Raw genomic sequence first — 17,845 nt, forward strand, 5'->3', positions numbered from 1 at the left:
CTGTCTCCATGTTCTTTAGTCTGATGGCGGGCTCTTATATCCCTAGTAATGTTTCCAACCAAACATTCCAATAACCGCCCCTAACCTACACTATCAGCTACTTCCCCTTACCTACTCCCAGCATCCAGTCCCATCACAGACTTACTGAAAGCTCCAAAACAGTGTCAGACATTTGGTCTAATTACCTGTAAAACTAGTTACTTCCCCTACCACACATCTCTAGTTATTCCCCATACCTTCTCCCTGAGTGCAGCATCCAGTTCCAACTCCATCTTTTTCAGCCTGTTAGTGGTCTCCTGATACTGGTCCATGATCTCCTCTGCCAACTTTACCTGCTCTTCATTCTTGGCCTAAAAGTAAAGATTGTATCGTTTGATCCCATTATATTTCAATTTTTATTTTTATGAAAGCATTTGGTTTTGAGACACCCTCAAGTCTGTTAAATTGGGTGAACCAGTGCTGGGTGTATTTCAAAACAACTTGAGAATGGTCAACAAGAAGGTGTTAATCTAGAGCCTGTAATAATACCCTTAATCTTGAATATGTCATTATTAAGCAGGTTGTAAAAATTATAGTAGAGAATCTCAGAGTCAAAAATAGAGCATTACTTTAATTAATTTTTGCTATACATGGGTAGATACATTTTTTAAAATAAAATACAGCTTGTTATTGTAGTGACAAATATCGTAATATGTAGCAAGTTGTAACAATCACATTGCATTAGTACGAAATTGATAAAAGAGCACCGCCTTGCGGTTGCAGACCGCTCATCTATTTTCTTTTTAAAGGGGCCTTTTCACAGATTTTGGCATTTTTTAACTTATTCATTAAATGCTTTATATTGATAAATGTAAACATTGGATTAAAAGCTCCAGTAAAAAATAAAGAATAAAATTAAAAAAAGGAAAAGAACATTGCCCGGAGCAGGTTTCAAACCAGTGACCCCTGGAGTCCTGCCAGAGTCCTGAAGTAAAAACGCTTTCGCCTACTGAGCTATTCCGCCAAGTACACATACTTGACGTATTTTATACCTTATATAAGCAATCTTCGTAGTTTCACAAAATTTAACGACAAAAACAGAACTCTCCAAATTATTCAATCGTTTCGCGTTGCAACGCTTTATAATTTTTAGGTTTTAAAATCGTCAAAAGATGCATATAATGGCTATATTAGACCATGGTAAATTCAGTATTACTGTTTCCTCACAAATATCATAACTAAAACGAAAATGTGCGAATCTGAAACAACTTTTTTCAATTTTGTCAATTTACCAAAGCGTGAAAAGATCCCTTTAAAGGTGAAGGGACTCTCATTTTCAATCACAAAGGAGGTAGGGGCGGAGTGAAGAGGGGTGTATAGTGTGGGGGTGTGGAATTTATTACATTATCTTCCAAAAATGCAAAAAAAAAACGCAAAAAAGAAAAAAAAAATCGGGTGGGGGGGGGGTGGGGGGTGGATTTATGGGTGAGATGGTTTGACGGTATTTCAAACATAAAATAATAAAAATATTTGTGTTTTTTAACCGTTTAAAAAAAAAAAAAAATTGCGGGGGTGGGGTGGGGGAGGGGGGGGGGGTAAAGTGTGAGGGTGTGGTGGTTATTTGTGAGATGATCTTGAAAAAAAAAAAAAAAAAATTAGGGGGGGGGATTCGGGTGGGGGGAGGGGGGGGGGGTAGGGGGGATACTTGGGTGCGATGGTTGGACGGTATTTCAAACATAAAGTAATAAAAATAAATATTTGTGTTTTTTAACCGTTTCAAAAAAAAAATTGGGGGGTGGGGTGGGGGGGGGGGGTATAGTGTGAGGGTGTGGTGGTCATTTGTGAGATGATCTAAAAAAAAAAAAAATGGGAGGGGGGAGGGGGGCGGGAGGGCACAGGGGATGGTTTGGGTGGAGTCTATTGTGGTATGTCAGGTAATAGTAGTTTTGTCAAAGTATCAATCAAATATAATCATAAATAAAGAAGTTATGGCAATTTTAGCAAAATTTAATAATTTGACCTTGAGCGTCAAGGTCATTCAAAGGTCAAGGTAAAATTCAACTTGCCAGGTACAGTAGCCTCATGATAGCATGAAAGTATTTGAAGTTTGAAAGCAATAGCCTTGATACTTAAGAAGTAAAGTGGATCAAAACACAAAATTTAACCATATAGTCAAAGTTACTAAGTCAAAAAAGGGCCATAATCCCGTAAAAATGACAACCAGAGTTATGCAACTTGTCCTTTTACTGTACCCTTATGATAGTTTGCGAGTGTTCCAAGTATGAAAGCAATATCTATGATACTTAAGGGGTAAAGTGGACCAAAACACAAAACTTAACCAAATTTTCAATTTTCTAAGTATAAAAAGGGCACACAATTCTGTCAAAATGCCAGTCAGAGTTACATTACTTTGCCTGCACAGTCCCCTTATGATATTTAATAAGTGTTGCAAGTATGAAAGCAATAGCTTTGATACTGTAGGAATAAAGTGGACCTAAACACAAAACTTAACCACATTTTCAATTTTCTAAGTATAAAAAGGGCACATAATTCTGTCAAAAAGCATGCCAGAGTTATCTAACTTTGCCTGCCCAGTCGCCTCATGATAATAAGAAAGTGTACCAAGTTTGAATGCCATAGCATTGATACTTTCTGAGAAAAGTGGACCTAAACGCAAAACTTAACCAAAATTTTCAATTTTCTAAGTATAAAAAGGGCACATAATTCTGTCAAAATGCATGCCAGAGTTATCTAACTTTGCCTGACCAGTCCCCTCATGATAGTTAGTAAGTGTACCAAGTTTTAATGCAATAGCATGGATACTTTCTGAGAAAAGTGGACCTAAAAACAAAACTTAACCGGACGCCGACGCCAACGCCGACGCCAAGGTGATGACAATAGCTCATAATTTTTTTTCAAAAAATAGATGAGCTAACAATATTTGTTTTACTTTACAATAAAATCAGGTACCTACCCTTTCTGACTGTAGTATCTTCGTGTTTTTATCTGAGACCTCCTCAATCCTCTGTAGTAACTCCTGCTCCCTCTGAAACCACTCGTCCTGCTCCCTACAACACATTCAAGTTGAGTGACTAACCATTCAACAGTTTCAGTATAGAGATGGTGTGTTTCCATATCTAGACCGTCTCACAACAGTGAACAGTACCCCACTTTGCCACATGTCGTATTGTGAAAAAAGTCGCAAAAATCATGTTGGGAAATTTTTTGAAATAGGGGCAGAACTTAAAAAAACATTAAGACAGGGTGAAATGAAAATCACACATCTGTAACTTCAAATCATTAGGATAAATGCCTGCCAATTTGAATGTTTTACATTGTAAAGTGTCCAGTACTTTGTCTGACAAGTTTATGTGTACATGATAATTCCTTTATACCCCATTTTATCTTGTAGTGAGTACATAATTATACTTAACAGGCCAGGCATTTTCATAACAACACAAGCCCTTCTATTTAACCCTTTACCACTAAGATACATATTTTGACGCATTTTTAGTCCCTTAGAAAGTTCAATTCAGTTAAAGTGGGTATGCACGATTTTGACAATTATTTATGCATTTATATAAAATGTGTAAAAAACTTATTATACATATATTTCAATATAAATTAAAATAAAAGTTAAGAAAAACATGTGTCGAAAAATGCGAAATAAGCCAGATATTTAATTCTGAAATCGTAAGTGTCAGTACAGTCGAGTTCGCCAGCATGTATATCATGCATGTACGATGTGAATCTAAATTTATTTGCTATCGACCAGGTTACTCAAAATCTATTAATTAGCTTCAGGTTTTAAACATTGCCTAATTTCAATAAACAGGCCACACATTTTATAACTTAAAGACAACTTTAGGACAAAATTTGACATTGAAACCTGTAAGAATTTTTGTGCAAAGTATAGACAGCAAACATAAACCTATATCTGGTCCTTATGCATGAATATATTAAACATACTGCTATGATACATGTGTTTGTTTCCCTACTGAAATCAAAATATAATGATCAAAGTGCAATTCAAAACAAGAGGGCCAAGATGGCTCACCTGAGAGGAGTCGGTTCATTCAATCTTTACCTAACGTCAAACTTGACCTAGATATTGTCCAGACAAACATCCTGGTCAAGTTTCATCATTATTGAACAAAAACTCTGGCGCATGGAGTGTTTTTGTTTTTGCAAGATTTGACCTGGTGACCTATATTTTGAGTTGACCCCCCTTTCCAAACATCAAACTTTGCTTTAAAAAATAAACATTTTCACCAAGATCAATAAAATCTGAAACAAAATTGTGACCTCTAGAGTGTTTACAAGGATTTTGTATAATATAATGAAAATATGGACAATCTAAGGGCAATAATTATGGCATTAATTATGTGATTTTGCTCATTATCAAACTTGACTGAGATCTTTCAGCAACTTTCATAAAGAATGCTTGAGAAGTGTGAATGCTAGAGTGTTTACAAACCAAATGTGGACGGACGGACGGCGGACAAAGACCAATCCTAAAACCTCACCTGAGCAATCAGGTGAGCTAAAAAATGTGTTTCACCGATCTGAGGCATTTTCCAACTTGTCCGAAAAATCAATAAAACCAATGTATTGACTAAGTTTCGCGATGATTAGGCAAAAAATGTGACTACTATAGTGTTCTATCACAAGGTTTCTCTCTAGTCACATAAGGAAAACTGCCCCACCACCCTGGTGGCCATGTTTTTTTGACCGATCAGGACCATTTGGGAACTCATCTGAGATATATATAAAACCAATCTTTTCACCAAGTTTCATGATGATTGGGCAAAAAATGTGACTTCTAGAGTGTTCACAAGCTTTTTTTACTATATAAATATAAGAAAACTGCCCCCATCCCCCCGGCAGCCATGTTATTCAACTGACTGGAACCATTTTTGAACACAACTCTTGTATCAAGGAAACAAATGTTCTCACCAAATTTCATGAAAATTGGGCCAAAAATGTGACTTCTAGAGTGTTCACATGTTTTCAGTATATACATGTAGAGAACAATGCCCCGCCCACTTGCAGCCATGTTTTTTCACCGATCTGGACCACTATCGAACTCGTCCGAGATATCAATAAAACCAATGTTTCGACCAACTTTCATGATGATTGGGCAAATATTGTGACTTCTAGTGTGTTTACAAGGTTTCTCTTTAGCCAAATAGACAAACAAATCAGAAAATAACAGATAAAAAATCCTATTACATTTTGTCAAAAATTAGAAAACAGAAAATTAACTTGTCCGCAAAAAAGTTAAAAAAAACAACAACAAACTAGAGCTTTGTCACAGACCTGACGAATACCCCCACATGCCTTAATTGACACATAATATTTTGCATGTCGTCTTCACAAAATCAGCGTAAAACTGATCAATGTGTAAAACGTACTAAGTGACCCTGTAACCTAGTTTTTGATCTTGCATGGCCCATGTTCGAACTTGGCCTTCAGATCATCTATATAAAACTTCTGACCAAGTTTGGTGAAGATCGCATGAAAACTACTTGAATAAGAGAGAGGACACCATGCTGAATGTTAAAAAACGCACTAAATGACCCTGTGACCTAGTTTTAGGCCCGGAATGGCCCATGTTCAAACTTGTCCTAGAGATCATTTAGATAAAACTTGTGACCAAGTTTGGTGAGGATTGGATGAAAACTACTTGAATTGGAGAGCGGACAACATTGTGATGTTTAAAACGCACTAAGTGACCCCGTGACCTAGTTTTTGACCCGGCATGACCCATATTCAAACTTGCCCTAGACATTATCAAGAAACAACTTTTGACCAATTTTGGTGAAAATCGGATTTAAACTACTTGAAATAGAGAGTGGACACCATGCTCAATGTGTAAAACATACTAAGTGACCCTGTAACCTAGTTTTTGATCTTGCATGGCCCATGTTCGAACTTGGCCTTCAAATCATCTAGATAAAACTTCTGACCAAGTTTGGTGAAAACTACTTGAAGAAGAGAGAGGACACCATGCTGAATGTTAAAAAACGCACTAAGTGACCCCTTGACCTAGTTTTTGACCCAGCAAGGCCCATGTTCGAACTTGGCCTTAAGATCATCTAGATACAACTTCTGACCAAGTTTAGTGAAGATCGGATGAATACTACTTGAATAAGAGAGTGGACAACATGCTGAATGTTTAAAACTCACTAAGTGACCCATGACCTAGTTTTTAACCAGGCAAGGCCCATGTTCGAACTTGGCCTAGACATCATGTAGATACAACTTCTGACCAAGTTTGGTGAAGATCGGATGAAAACTACTTGAATGAGAGAGCGGACAACATGCTGAATGTTTAAAACGCACTAAGTGACCCCGTGACCTAGTTTTTGACCTGGCAAGGCCCATGTTCGAACTTGGCCTAGACATCATCTAGATACAACTTCTGACCAAGTTTGGTGAAGATCGGATGAAAACTACTTGAATTAGAGAGCGGACAACATGCTGAATGTTTAAAACACACTAAGTGACCCATGACCTAGTTTTTGACCCGGCAAGGCCCATGTTCGAACTTGGCCTAGACATCATGTAGATACAACTTCTGACCAAGTTTCGTGAAGATCAGATGAAAACTACTTGAATTGGAGAGCGGACACTAAATACGGACAGACTGACCTACAGACTGACCGACCGACTGACAAGTTCACTCCTATATACCCCCTTAAACTTCGTTTGTGGGGGTATAAAAACAACAACAGACAAGAGCTGTGTTTGTGAAACACAATGCCCCCTACTGCACCGCTTTGAAGTAATATATTTGACCTTTGACCTTGAAAATGACCTTTGACCTTGAAGGATGACCTTGACCTTTCACCACTCTTAATTTGAGATACACATGTATGCCAAATACCAAGTTGCTATCTTCAATATTGCAAAAGTTATGACCAAGGTTAAAGTTTTAAGACAGACACATACAATGACAGACAGGCCAAAAACAATATACCGATCATTCGATCCGGGGGCATAAAAATATATAATTTTATGCGAAAAATATATATGACTTTACAGTAATAGGTAACAAATCAAGCAAAGAATGTATTCCAAAAGAGATCACCATTTACAGGTTTATGTAAACAGCTACATTGAGCAGTGTACCTGTGAAGGCGTCTCTGCATGTTGTCCAGTTTCTTGTCGAGGGTCTCCCTGCCCTCCCTCAGACTCTCACACTCTTGCTGTAGCAGCCCCACCTTCTCCCGTTCCCCTTCCAGTAGGTCCCCTGTGTGCTGGTATCTACGGCCTTCATCTTGCAGCTGTGGGATGGTGGATAGACATACGAGTCGCATTCTGACAAAACTGGGCATAATGCATGTGCGTAAAGTGTTGTCCCAGATTAGCCTGTGCAGTCTGCACAGGCTAATCAGCGACGACACTTTCCGCTTTTATTACATTTAAAAAATAAATAAAGTCTCTTCTTAGCAAAAATCCAACTTTGGCGGAAAGTGTCGTCTCTGATATGCCTGTGGGACTGCACAGGCTAATCTGGGACGACACTTTACGCACATGCATTATGCCTAGTTTTGTCAGAACGCGACTCATATGGGTTTTATAGATCGCGCCCAAATATTTTTAAGTTTATCAAACTACTTAATAGTTAAAACAAAATAGTGTTAAGAGAACTAGCCATGATTTGTTTAAAATGCAAGAAAATGCGAGAAAATGTCTTATACATGTAGTATAAATTATATATCTTTTACAAAGACAATAGGCTTAGAATAATGTAATAATTGTTGCAATTATCAAACTATGTTTTAACATCATGTGGTCACTATGTATTTACCTAATCCATGTGACATTCTCACTAAAATATGTTGTATTTCATTCCTTTTAAAATTGATCTTACTTCCTAATGATATTTGTTTTTTTTATATAATTGAAACGCATGCTGTAATTGCATATGTATATTTATAGCAATGAGCTGTGTATATGCTTAAGTCCAACTAAACTATTCTGTTCTGTTGGGTAAACTACTCTGTTTCAATTTGTTACACTACTCACGACTTGAGTCACATCTAGTCATTGACTTTAATTAATCATCTTTAATTGCACAATGCAGGACATATGATTGAAAACTGAAACAGTAAAATATTTTGCAAGACACCTACCACTTAGTATTGATATTATGAATGGCATGATAAATCCTCCTAATCAGCAAGTATAAAGGTTATTTTGTATGTCTTCATGGTCATAAATCCTCAGGGCAATAAGTCCCAGCAGGCATAAAATATAAGTCCAAAAGACAATTAGCTTTACAGAAACATAAATACTCAAAATCAACGGATATTTAACAAAATATTTTGTAGAATAAAATCCTTAAAAAAATATCAGTATTTCTAATAGCAATAGCTAAAATTTCAACGCTAGATGTGGTATGGTAACATAAATTTATCGAGATACAAAATTCTCGTTTTTATTTTTTGTGGCACGATATATTCCATTTTAATTTCCTGCAAAGATATCTATTCATGTAGTGACACACGAACACTAACATGGTACATGAACAAGTGTTGAATTTATTGTCCCACGAAAAACAAAAATGAGTATTTTGTATCTTGTTTAATTTTTTTGGCTATTGCTTTAAGGAACATTGATTATTTATGTGTTCACTTTATTTTTCGAAATATTGTATGAAATATTCTTTCATTTTGAGTGTTTATGCCATAATGGTCTTTTAAAAGTTATTAGCCCTAAAGGTGATTAATACTTAATAAAACTACATGGTAAAACATCCTCAGATACAATATTCCTGACAATGACCGCAAGTGCCAACAGTCATTGGTGGTACTAGTCCCCAGTCTCAAGGGGGTCATAAGTCAAAACGGTCATTAATACTCGAGAACATAAGTCCTAAGAGCCGAAAGTCTTTTATCCTAATGACCATTTGTTCTAATGACTTTATGCCACAAATCCCATTGATCCGAACTATAGTTAGACCAAAGGGCATAAGATTGTATAGCTATTACTCCTAAATGACACAAAATCCTAAGGGCCTATAGTCATAAAGGTCGTAAGTCCAATGATGACAATGGAGACAAGTCACTATGAATAATTATCCATATGCAATACCTGAAAAACTAGCTCTCAAATATGTGAGCTGATAACATCAGTTGTAAAAAAGCAGTAAATGTAGTCATTAAGCTACAATATGTATAGACTCACCTTAGCTTTGAGCTCTTCTATTTCATGTGCAGCCTTTTCCTTCTCCTTGCGTAAAGCATCCACTGCTTCAGACATATCATGCTCAAAGTTGTTTATCATCTGGTAAAATAGATGTACACATGTATTTGAATACTTTATACATGGTAAAATGTAATACACATTCAAACAAGATTTTTTAAAAGGTTTCCCCAATATAAGTGTATGTAAAATTGATGACCCACATGGATGGGCCAGTTTTGACCCCCGCAGCAAAACTTGTACAAACTTTGTAGAGGACCACAATATGATGTAACATACCAAATATCAAACCTCTGGGCTTTTTATTTACAGAGGACGAGTTTTTTGAGGATTTCATTCTTAAAATCCGTTTTAGTGCACTGTGACCATCTGAAGCATCTTCTTACCTGTTTCTGCTGCATCATCTTATCTTCTATTTCCTCTTTTTCCTTCCTCAACTCTTCCATCATTTCTTCCTTTTCCTGATCTCTCTTCTTCCAACCTTCCATAACCCGCGCTAATTGCTGAGAACATAGGAATATATACCATTTTATGATATAGAAGTAAAATTAAATTTTACGTTATTATACTGTTGTATTGGTGTTTTGCTTTTCTAAAAAGAAATGTTAATAATAACAAGAGATGTGTTCGTCAGAAACACAATGCCCCCTACTGCGCCGCTTTGAAATAAAATTTATATTTATCATTTGGCAGGTATAGAAATCATCTCCCTTTAAAGCTATTACTTCCCTTGGATTTTGATTTTTGAGATTTAACATTGAAGGATGACCTTGACGTTTCACCACTCAAAATGTGCAGCTTCATGAGATACACATGCATGCCAAATATCAAGTTCCTATCTTCAATACTGCAATTACTATTGCATTCATAATACAATAATTTATCAATTTAGATCGTTTGAAATCTTAAAATGTTAAATGTATCTGAAAATGCATAAACTGCTTCATATCATCAAACTGGTTCACTTAAAGCTGCATAACCTCAACAAATGGGGTTACATACCTTATGTATTAGGTATATATTAACTAACATTTTGACCACACACACAATATCTGTTTAGTTTATTTCTGTCACATTACATGATAATAACAGATGTGGCATAAGCATTCAAATCACAGTTCTCAGTATATTTAAGGGCTCATCTAAACAATTTTAGGCACCATGGGCAATGGGTTAGCACCAATTGATATCTAGTGTATAAATCCACCACAATAATTATCTCCACAAACGTCCAAAAACCACTACTGGTCACAAAGTCTGCTTAACAAGTAATTATTACTAGCCCAAATTCTTATTTACTGACCAGTAAATTACAAATGAGCAGTTGACTACAATTTTTTAACTGCGAGGGGGGGGGGGGGGGCTATTAATATTATATGCAGTCTACACTGAATCGAAGCATGGTGCAACTGTCACAGTTGGATCTCCTACCTTGTCAAGCTGTTCTATCATGATGTCCTTGCGCTTGTCTGTCGACACAGCGACCGCCACCTGCTGCTGGGTCTCCAGTAACTATGGAGACAGAATGAATACATATAACCCTAGCTATGTGAAAATGGGGTTTAATGCATCTGCGTAAAGTGTTGTTCAAGATTATCCCTTGCATGCTACACAGGCTAATCAGGGACAACACTTTACCCTTTTATGATTTTTTTCATTGAAAGAAAAAATCTCTTCTAAGAAAAAAACAAGAGATGTGTTTGTCAGAAACACAATGCCCCATACTGCGCTGCTTTGAAGCCATATATTTAACCTTTGACCTTGACCTTTCACCACTCAAAATGTGCAGCTCCATGAGATACACATGCATGCCAAATATCAAGTTCAATATTGCAAAAGTTATTGCAAAAGTTAAACCAAGGTTAAAGTTTTGGAAGCCTGACAGGGCTCACACTGGGCTCAAATTTTAGGGAGAAGTGACTTCTCCCTGGACACTGATTTAGGGAGAAGTGAGGAGACTCTAGGGAGAAGTGGAGAGACTCGGACACAAGGGTTTGCATGTAGGGCGTTACAACACACATATATGTGTATCACTTTATTGAAGTATACCAATGTAGTACACATAATTATATTTCTTTTGTGTATCTTAATTTTTCCAGCAGTTCTTATTAACCAAGTAATAATAGACACGACAGATAAATAACATAAATTTTACTAGCTCTATATTCAATCCATTTTGGTGTAAATATCATATTATACAGACTAAAGTATTTCGAAGATAATATGTTTATGAAGCAGTAGATAACATAAGCTTAATAAAACTGTTAGACCAGATATATAGGATCTGGCACGAGTTGTCATATCATACCATATTTTATTAAACGAGTTCAGGAATTTTGTTAGTAAGCGAGCCTTTGGCGAATATCCTGAACGAGTTCTTTCACCACTCGAAATGTGCAGCTCCATGAGATACACATGCATGCCAAATATCAAGTTGCTATCTTCAATATTGCAAAAGTTTAACCAAGGTTAAAGTTTTGGGACAGAATGACAGAATGACAGCCAGACAAGCGACAAACAATATACCTCCGATCATTCGATCCGAGGGCATAAAAATACAGTTTACTCAAAAAGTGTTGTCCCTGATTAGCCTGTGCGGGCTCTGCTAAGGCTAATTTTGCATGACACTTTATGAACATACATTAAACGCTCTTTCACACAGCCAGGTTCATATAAAACAACCCTATTTCAGTAGTGGACTCTTTCAAGGAATGTGTGAATATGGTTTTTATTAGATTAACCAACCTAATCTAGAAAATAAGCACCTTTATAAGCAAATTTTGTTTAGTTAATCAGCTTATTCTATGATGCGTAACTTAATCAGTTTCAAAAATTGAATGTTGTTAATTGTTATGGGTGAACAAGTTTTTATAATGCCATTTTGTTTTGATAATATGGACTTAAAAACAAATGCAAAAGGATATTACCCACATTTTCTGAATATTAATGCAGCTTATCATTTTCAACCTGACAATTCACTAAAAACCTTAATCCATAAAATTGCCCTCTTACTTATCTAAAGAGTACATTATTTCAAACCTTTTGATGTACACAATTTACTAGCTTTTTACCACCTATACCTACTCTGTGTGTGTGTGTGTGTTTTTATAAGCGCATTTTTGCATAAATATATACAAGTAGTACAGACAAATAATCCTGACACTTATTCATTCAAACAGGAATGTACTATATTTGCCCAGTGTGCAAGTAGGCATAATCGTTAGATACGGTCATTCATTTATTTGCGCTGCCATGACATTTTGTGGTTTCATGAAGTCTGTCATTTTTGTTTGATTCGTTAAATTGTTGGTTTTTTATATTGTCAGATAAAAGACACTTGCAACTATGTATGAATCTGGATAAATCTGGATAAATCTTATCCAGCAGATAACTTTTGGCTAACTTCAATTTTAGGATATCTTTTATTGGGTTAGTGATTGTATCAAAAAATATATATCCGAACAGGTGCACGTTTTCGATATGTTTTTGATAAGGGCTATTCCAGTAAAACATATGTCCCACCCCCTGGAAGGCACTTTCAAAATGAACCAACCCCCCTCAGAAGTTAATTTTACAAAAAAGAACCCCCTTTAGAATATTTTTCAGCTATTTGGACTCTTTTTAGTAGTTGTTTTATGTCACTTCCGTTTTGATTTAAAAAGAAGTTGTAGGGCAGTGCCAGGGTCTATGGATAACCGTGTTATAACACTAAAAACGGTGCATGAGCGCGAAAATCTCTGTAAACTGTAATAATCATGGACTCTAGATGACAATATACGCTCCATGACCTACCGCACGAATCGGTCCCTACAGTGTACTCCTCCATGAACAAATCATTGCCAGTTACTTAATAGACTGATGATAGCAACCGGGTGTAATCCTCATGGAAATCGTGATTTTCATGCATAAAATTATCAAAATATTTTTTCAACACGCTAAGCGTTGTAACAAATTAATATTGAATTCATTACATATATAATGCAAATATAAATGTTTTGTTTAATTTCCAAATGCAAATAATTATTTGTAATCTGAAACACACATCTGATTTTTTATGATAAAGCGATGTTTACACATTCTAGCGTTAAATATACAGTCCTCATGTATATTTTGTGTTTTTCTTTTGTTCTGACAAAAAGCGCGCAAAAATTATGCAGTAATGTACAACATCACGCTATACGCATGGAAAGCGTGCGTGTATTGATTTTTGGATTAAAACTTGGTAGCGCAGAGAACGTTGAGATCTGTTGATTTCGGTTAAAAGTTTTGTTGGTCTTTTTAACACAATAATATCACAAACAATTTGCAAGTGACATTTCCTCTAAATTAATAACGTATCTTTATCGTTATGGTCTATATTATGTGTTACAATAATACGATTATCATTAATAAGACATGTCAACATGTATTTCACAACCATGCACATGACAGTTTTTTTTCGTCTTTGTAGACGCCCAGGATAAAAGTAAACCGTGCTCGCACCTACATGTAGCTATATGCCCTCGCACCCGAAGAGTGATAATTGCATGTTGTTTATGCTTTTATCAGTTTGAAGTCATGACGAACCCATGATTGATTGTAATAATTGCATCATATATGTCTTAATGTCGAATTTTATATTGAAACATTAGGCGGTGACCATTTTGATTTATCAGCATTTTGTTTAATTTCAGACACCATGCAGTTTTCAGATCATAATCTCTGTGATTTATTACTCCAACTTGTTAGTTCCTGAGCATGTGTGCTACTGAAAATAGCCATAGGGATTGTGTTTTATGGCCCAAACAAGCACACAGTGGCTAAAACCCATGTTTTTTTATCCCTATATGTAAGATAAGCATGTGCACTATTAATTATTATGTTGGTCACAACAAAAGTTCTACCGAAAAATGCCGACTGTGTCTTTGTTTTTATTGCCCAATCAAGCACCTAACATCCAATATCCTGTGTATTATGATACACAAACTTTAGATAGCACGTGTCGTCTGTCAAAACAATGATTTTATAAGTCTGTGATACCCCGGTACTTAAGTTGAAATTCACTACGATACTTTTAATGGTAATTAAAAGATCCAAATGTTGTCTGCGCTAAGATTTTTTTGTGTTCCAAATAAATACACACACGCCAATTTTCGCGCGCTTTTTATTTTGTAGGATACATGAATTCATGAAATACACATGTACAGAGAGGGTAATCACGTGACAAACAAGATGGCGACGTCCATGCCGAGGCAGGTATTTTTCGTCGTTTTATACCCTTTACTACTTGTATTATAATTTTTTATTCCGCTCACTTTCCTTCCAAATAAGGAATAAAATTACTGGCTTTTACTTTTTAGTATTATGCGCTCTATATCTCGACTTTACTCAGTGCGAAATTTCTTAGCGGGATGACCTAATTAGGGCTCCGCTAAGAAAATTTTCGGGGATTAAAGTCGAGATATAAAGCGAATTTAAATACCAAATAAACGCTTATCACCTTTTTACTGACATGGCTGGAAAGTGAGCATCATTTAAAAAATAAACAGAAGTAATGTTATAAAACGGCGAAAAATAACTGTCTCTGTATGGACGTCGCCATCTTGATTATCACGTGATTACTCCCTATGACATGTACATGTGCACTATTTATTTGTGGCACAAATTTGTAACAGAACATGAACTGTACACGATGTGCGCACACCACATAAGGTGATTTACGCATGACCTGATTGGGCGCTTAGTTCATCAAATCTTTAAATAGAAACATATGCCGAATTTCATTTGATACTTTAGAAAAAAATGGAGAACATTTGTGTTAATGAAATTTTGAGCACTGTTTTCTTCAATATTTACCAGATTTGATTTTAAAAATGGAAGCAGGCATATACAGGATTATAATTGTTTGACAGATGACATCCGATGGTAATTGAATGAAGTATGCACCATAGAGAGAAGCTGACGAAATGTTTACACAATGGCGCAGAAGTAAACATATCAGCGTTTTATCTGTATCTGTTTCTTATTTTCGTTAATTTGAAAATTAGTTAACATTTGTTATAGTATACAATCACTATTTGTAAATATTTTTACGCGGCGTGACTCCGCAGATAGATGCCAAGGCAGAAACAGATGCGGCGTGACTCCGCGAATTATCGCTGAGTGACTCGGCAATGTGCAGAGTAAATACTCGTTGCGATCGCGGCGAGACATCGCAAACAAAAGAATCTGTCCGCATCGTAGCCGCGGACTTTGTTGGTTTTGCGTGAGCTGTACTGTAGACTAAAAACCACGCCATTCCGTTTCACAATCGACCTGGCCATGTCGATCGCTTGATTATCGGACTCCAAAACGTTCGTGATAAAAACGGTTGACATGGAAAGGTATTTAAAGAAATGATGCCCCCAACAGAAGTAAAATATAAGTTATAACGCCCCCCTTCAGAAGCAAAATATGAAGAAACCCATCCCCTACAGAATGTCTTTATTTTGCCGTCCAGGGTTGGGGTATATGTTTTACTGGAATAGCCCTAAAATTTAGCCAAGTATTTAACTTTGGTTATCTCTATCCAAAAAAAAGGTTGCTGACCTAAACTTTTGTTGGACATTTGATTTTGTGTTCTACAGGACCCACTAAAATCCACAAATATTAGTGTCAAACAAATAATATTAGTTTCACAGTATCAGTTATATACATATACAGATCACTTACCTTAACATTAAGCTGCTGAATATACTGCTCACAGTGCTGTAACAGAAAAGATCATTTATTCAAATGATTCGAAGAGCATAATTTATTTCTGTTTAAAACTACTTGTTACACGACCTGTTTGTTAAACACAATGCCCCCTACTGGCACTGCGCTTTGAAGCCACACCACAGCTAAGTACAAAACCTCAGGAAAACAAAAACTTTTGTCCAAGGCCCATCCATATCTTTGCCAAATCTTAATGGACCGAGTTTTTACTGACAACTTTTCTAATAAAAGCACTAGAGACTATGACATTGTTTGTGAGTAAACAGCATTCTTATAAAAAGCCTTGTTCTGGGAAAACTAAGCTTATTACATGTGCATAAAGTGTCATCACAGATTATCCAGTGCTGACGGACACTTTATGCACACTTTATCAGTGTTTTTTTATGGCAATTTCGGGGCCGATATTCGGCCCCATTCCCCTCAAAAAAGAGTATATATTTTTCGCCCATTTTGTAAAAAAAATCCCCTCCAGAATTAAAAAAAAAAAATAAATATTTTTTTTGAAAGAACTGTTTCATAATCATGACAAATATATCTCAAATTTATTTCATAAATAACTAACAAAGTATATAACTATAATTTATATGATTTTTAATTATTATGAAGTGTTATATAAATTAGGTTAGTTTTTTCCAAATCAGTGGACTTTTCACATGAATTGCATTTGTCTCCCAAAATGGCCAGGAAAAGGCCTGATGTATCTATATAATGTCAATATTTGTTGATAAAAACATTCCAATTTGGTCCATTTTATTGATGAAAAATGCTCAAATTTGCCATTTAATCGATTTTAAAAAACTCAATTCGACTCAAAATGGCTAAGAAAACTGAGACTCTGCATGAAGGCTGAACTGTCTGAAACTAATGTTGAAAAAATCATTGATATATATTTCAGAAAAAGGACAGAGACATTCTGCTGTGAATATTATATTCATACAAACATGTGTATTCATATAATAAATATCATTACATATAAAAGAGTGAATTTTTAATTTTCCCCCTTTTCCTAAAAAACGACGCATTTTTTCCCCTTTGGACGGGCCCTGCCACCATTCCCCTATAAGTGAAAAAAAAACACTGTTTATGCACAACACTTGCATCCTAAACTAGATTCTTTTTAGAATAGATTTCCTTTCAACAACAAAAAGCCCATTCATTGGAAAGTGTCTTCTCTATGCCAACACATTACTCATACGCATTAGGCCCAGTTTTCCCAAACAGAGCCTCACAACTACTACCTCCCACTCACCCGTCGCCTGTATCTCTCCTTCTCAAGCATGTCTCTCAGTCTCTGGTTCTCAGCATGCACTGAGGAATCAGACCGTGAATGGTTCCCGCTGTCTGTGAAGTATTGCGAGCTGAAGCTGGGAAACGTCTCCTGGATCTCCTCATCAGGCTTTCTGTGTAATGAGGCAAAATAGGGGTCATATCTGGTATATGAAATGAAGCAAAATAGGGGTCATATCAGGTATGTGAAATGAAGCCAAAAGGGTTCATATCTGGTATGTGAAATGAAGCAAAAGAGTGCAGGGCTCCCGCTGTTGTTCGCCATTTTAGCCATTTGCAAAAATATTGAAAATTTAGCTCAAAATAAATACCGTCATCTTTTAAAGAATACAATTTTATTTGTTGTTTCATGAAATTGTAGTGAAGTAATTTTCCATATAATATGTGGGTTTTTTTGTTATTTAAATTGCTCAAGAAATTAGCAAGAAAAGTTTTCTTTGAGATTGGTTTGTACCACAAAAAATCAGAAAATCAACAGATTTTGAAATGGATTTGAAACAAGAATAAACCCAATAGAAATTTATGATTTAATTAAGTTTTTAAAATAAATTTATATCTGTTATGATGTTGTTCTATGTGGATAGAATGATTTGTTTGCAATGTATGTGGTGAATGAAATGTGGTCATATCA

The 17,845-nt window shown here is 35.8% G+C and overlaps 1 protein-coding gene across 2 annotated transcripts in view; it reads right to left on the minus strand.

The window, feature by feature from the left end:
• LOC127833219 (uncharacterized) overlaps positions 1-17,845 on the minus strand; it is a 1,273,891-nt gene that overhangs the window by 1,245,275 nt on the left and 10,771 nt on the right. For both annotated transcript variants that reach the window (XM_052358376.1, XM_052358377.1), the window contains exons 6-13: positions 17,177-17,327; positions 15,883-15,918; positions 10,624-10,704; positions 9,579-9,695; positions 9,175-9,273; positions 7,114-7,268; positions 2,954-3,047; positions 237-350 (exon numbers count right to left, since the gene is read on the minus strand). In XM_052358376.1, coding sequence (XP_052214336.1) covers positions 237-350; positions 2,954-3,047; positions 7,114-7,268; positions 9,175-9,273; positions 9,579-9,695; positions 10,624-10,704; positions 15,883-15,918; positions 17,177-17,327 — 847 coding nt within the window. The remainder of the gene's footprint in view (positions 1-236; positions 351-2,953; positions 3,048-7,113; positions 7,269-9,174; positions 9,274-9,578; positions 9,696-10,623; positions 10,705-15,882; positions 15,919-17,176; positions 17,328-17,845) is intronic.

The sequence above is a fragment of the Dreissena polymorpha genome, chromosome 6 (genome assembly GCF_020536995.1).
Source record: "Dreissena polymorpha isolate Duluth1 chromosome 6, UMN_Dpol_1.0, whole genome shotgun sequence".
Lineage (NCBI taxonomy): Eukaryota > Metazoa > Mollusca > Bivalvia > Myida > Dreissenidae > Dreissena > Dreissena polymorpha.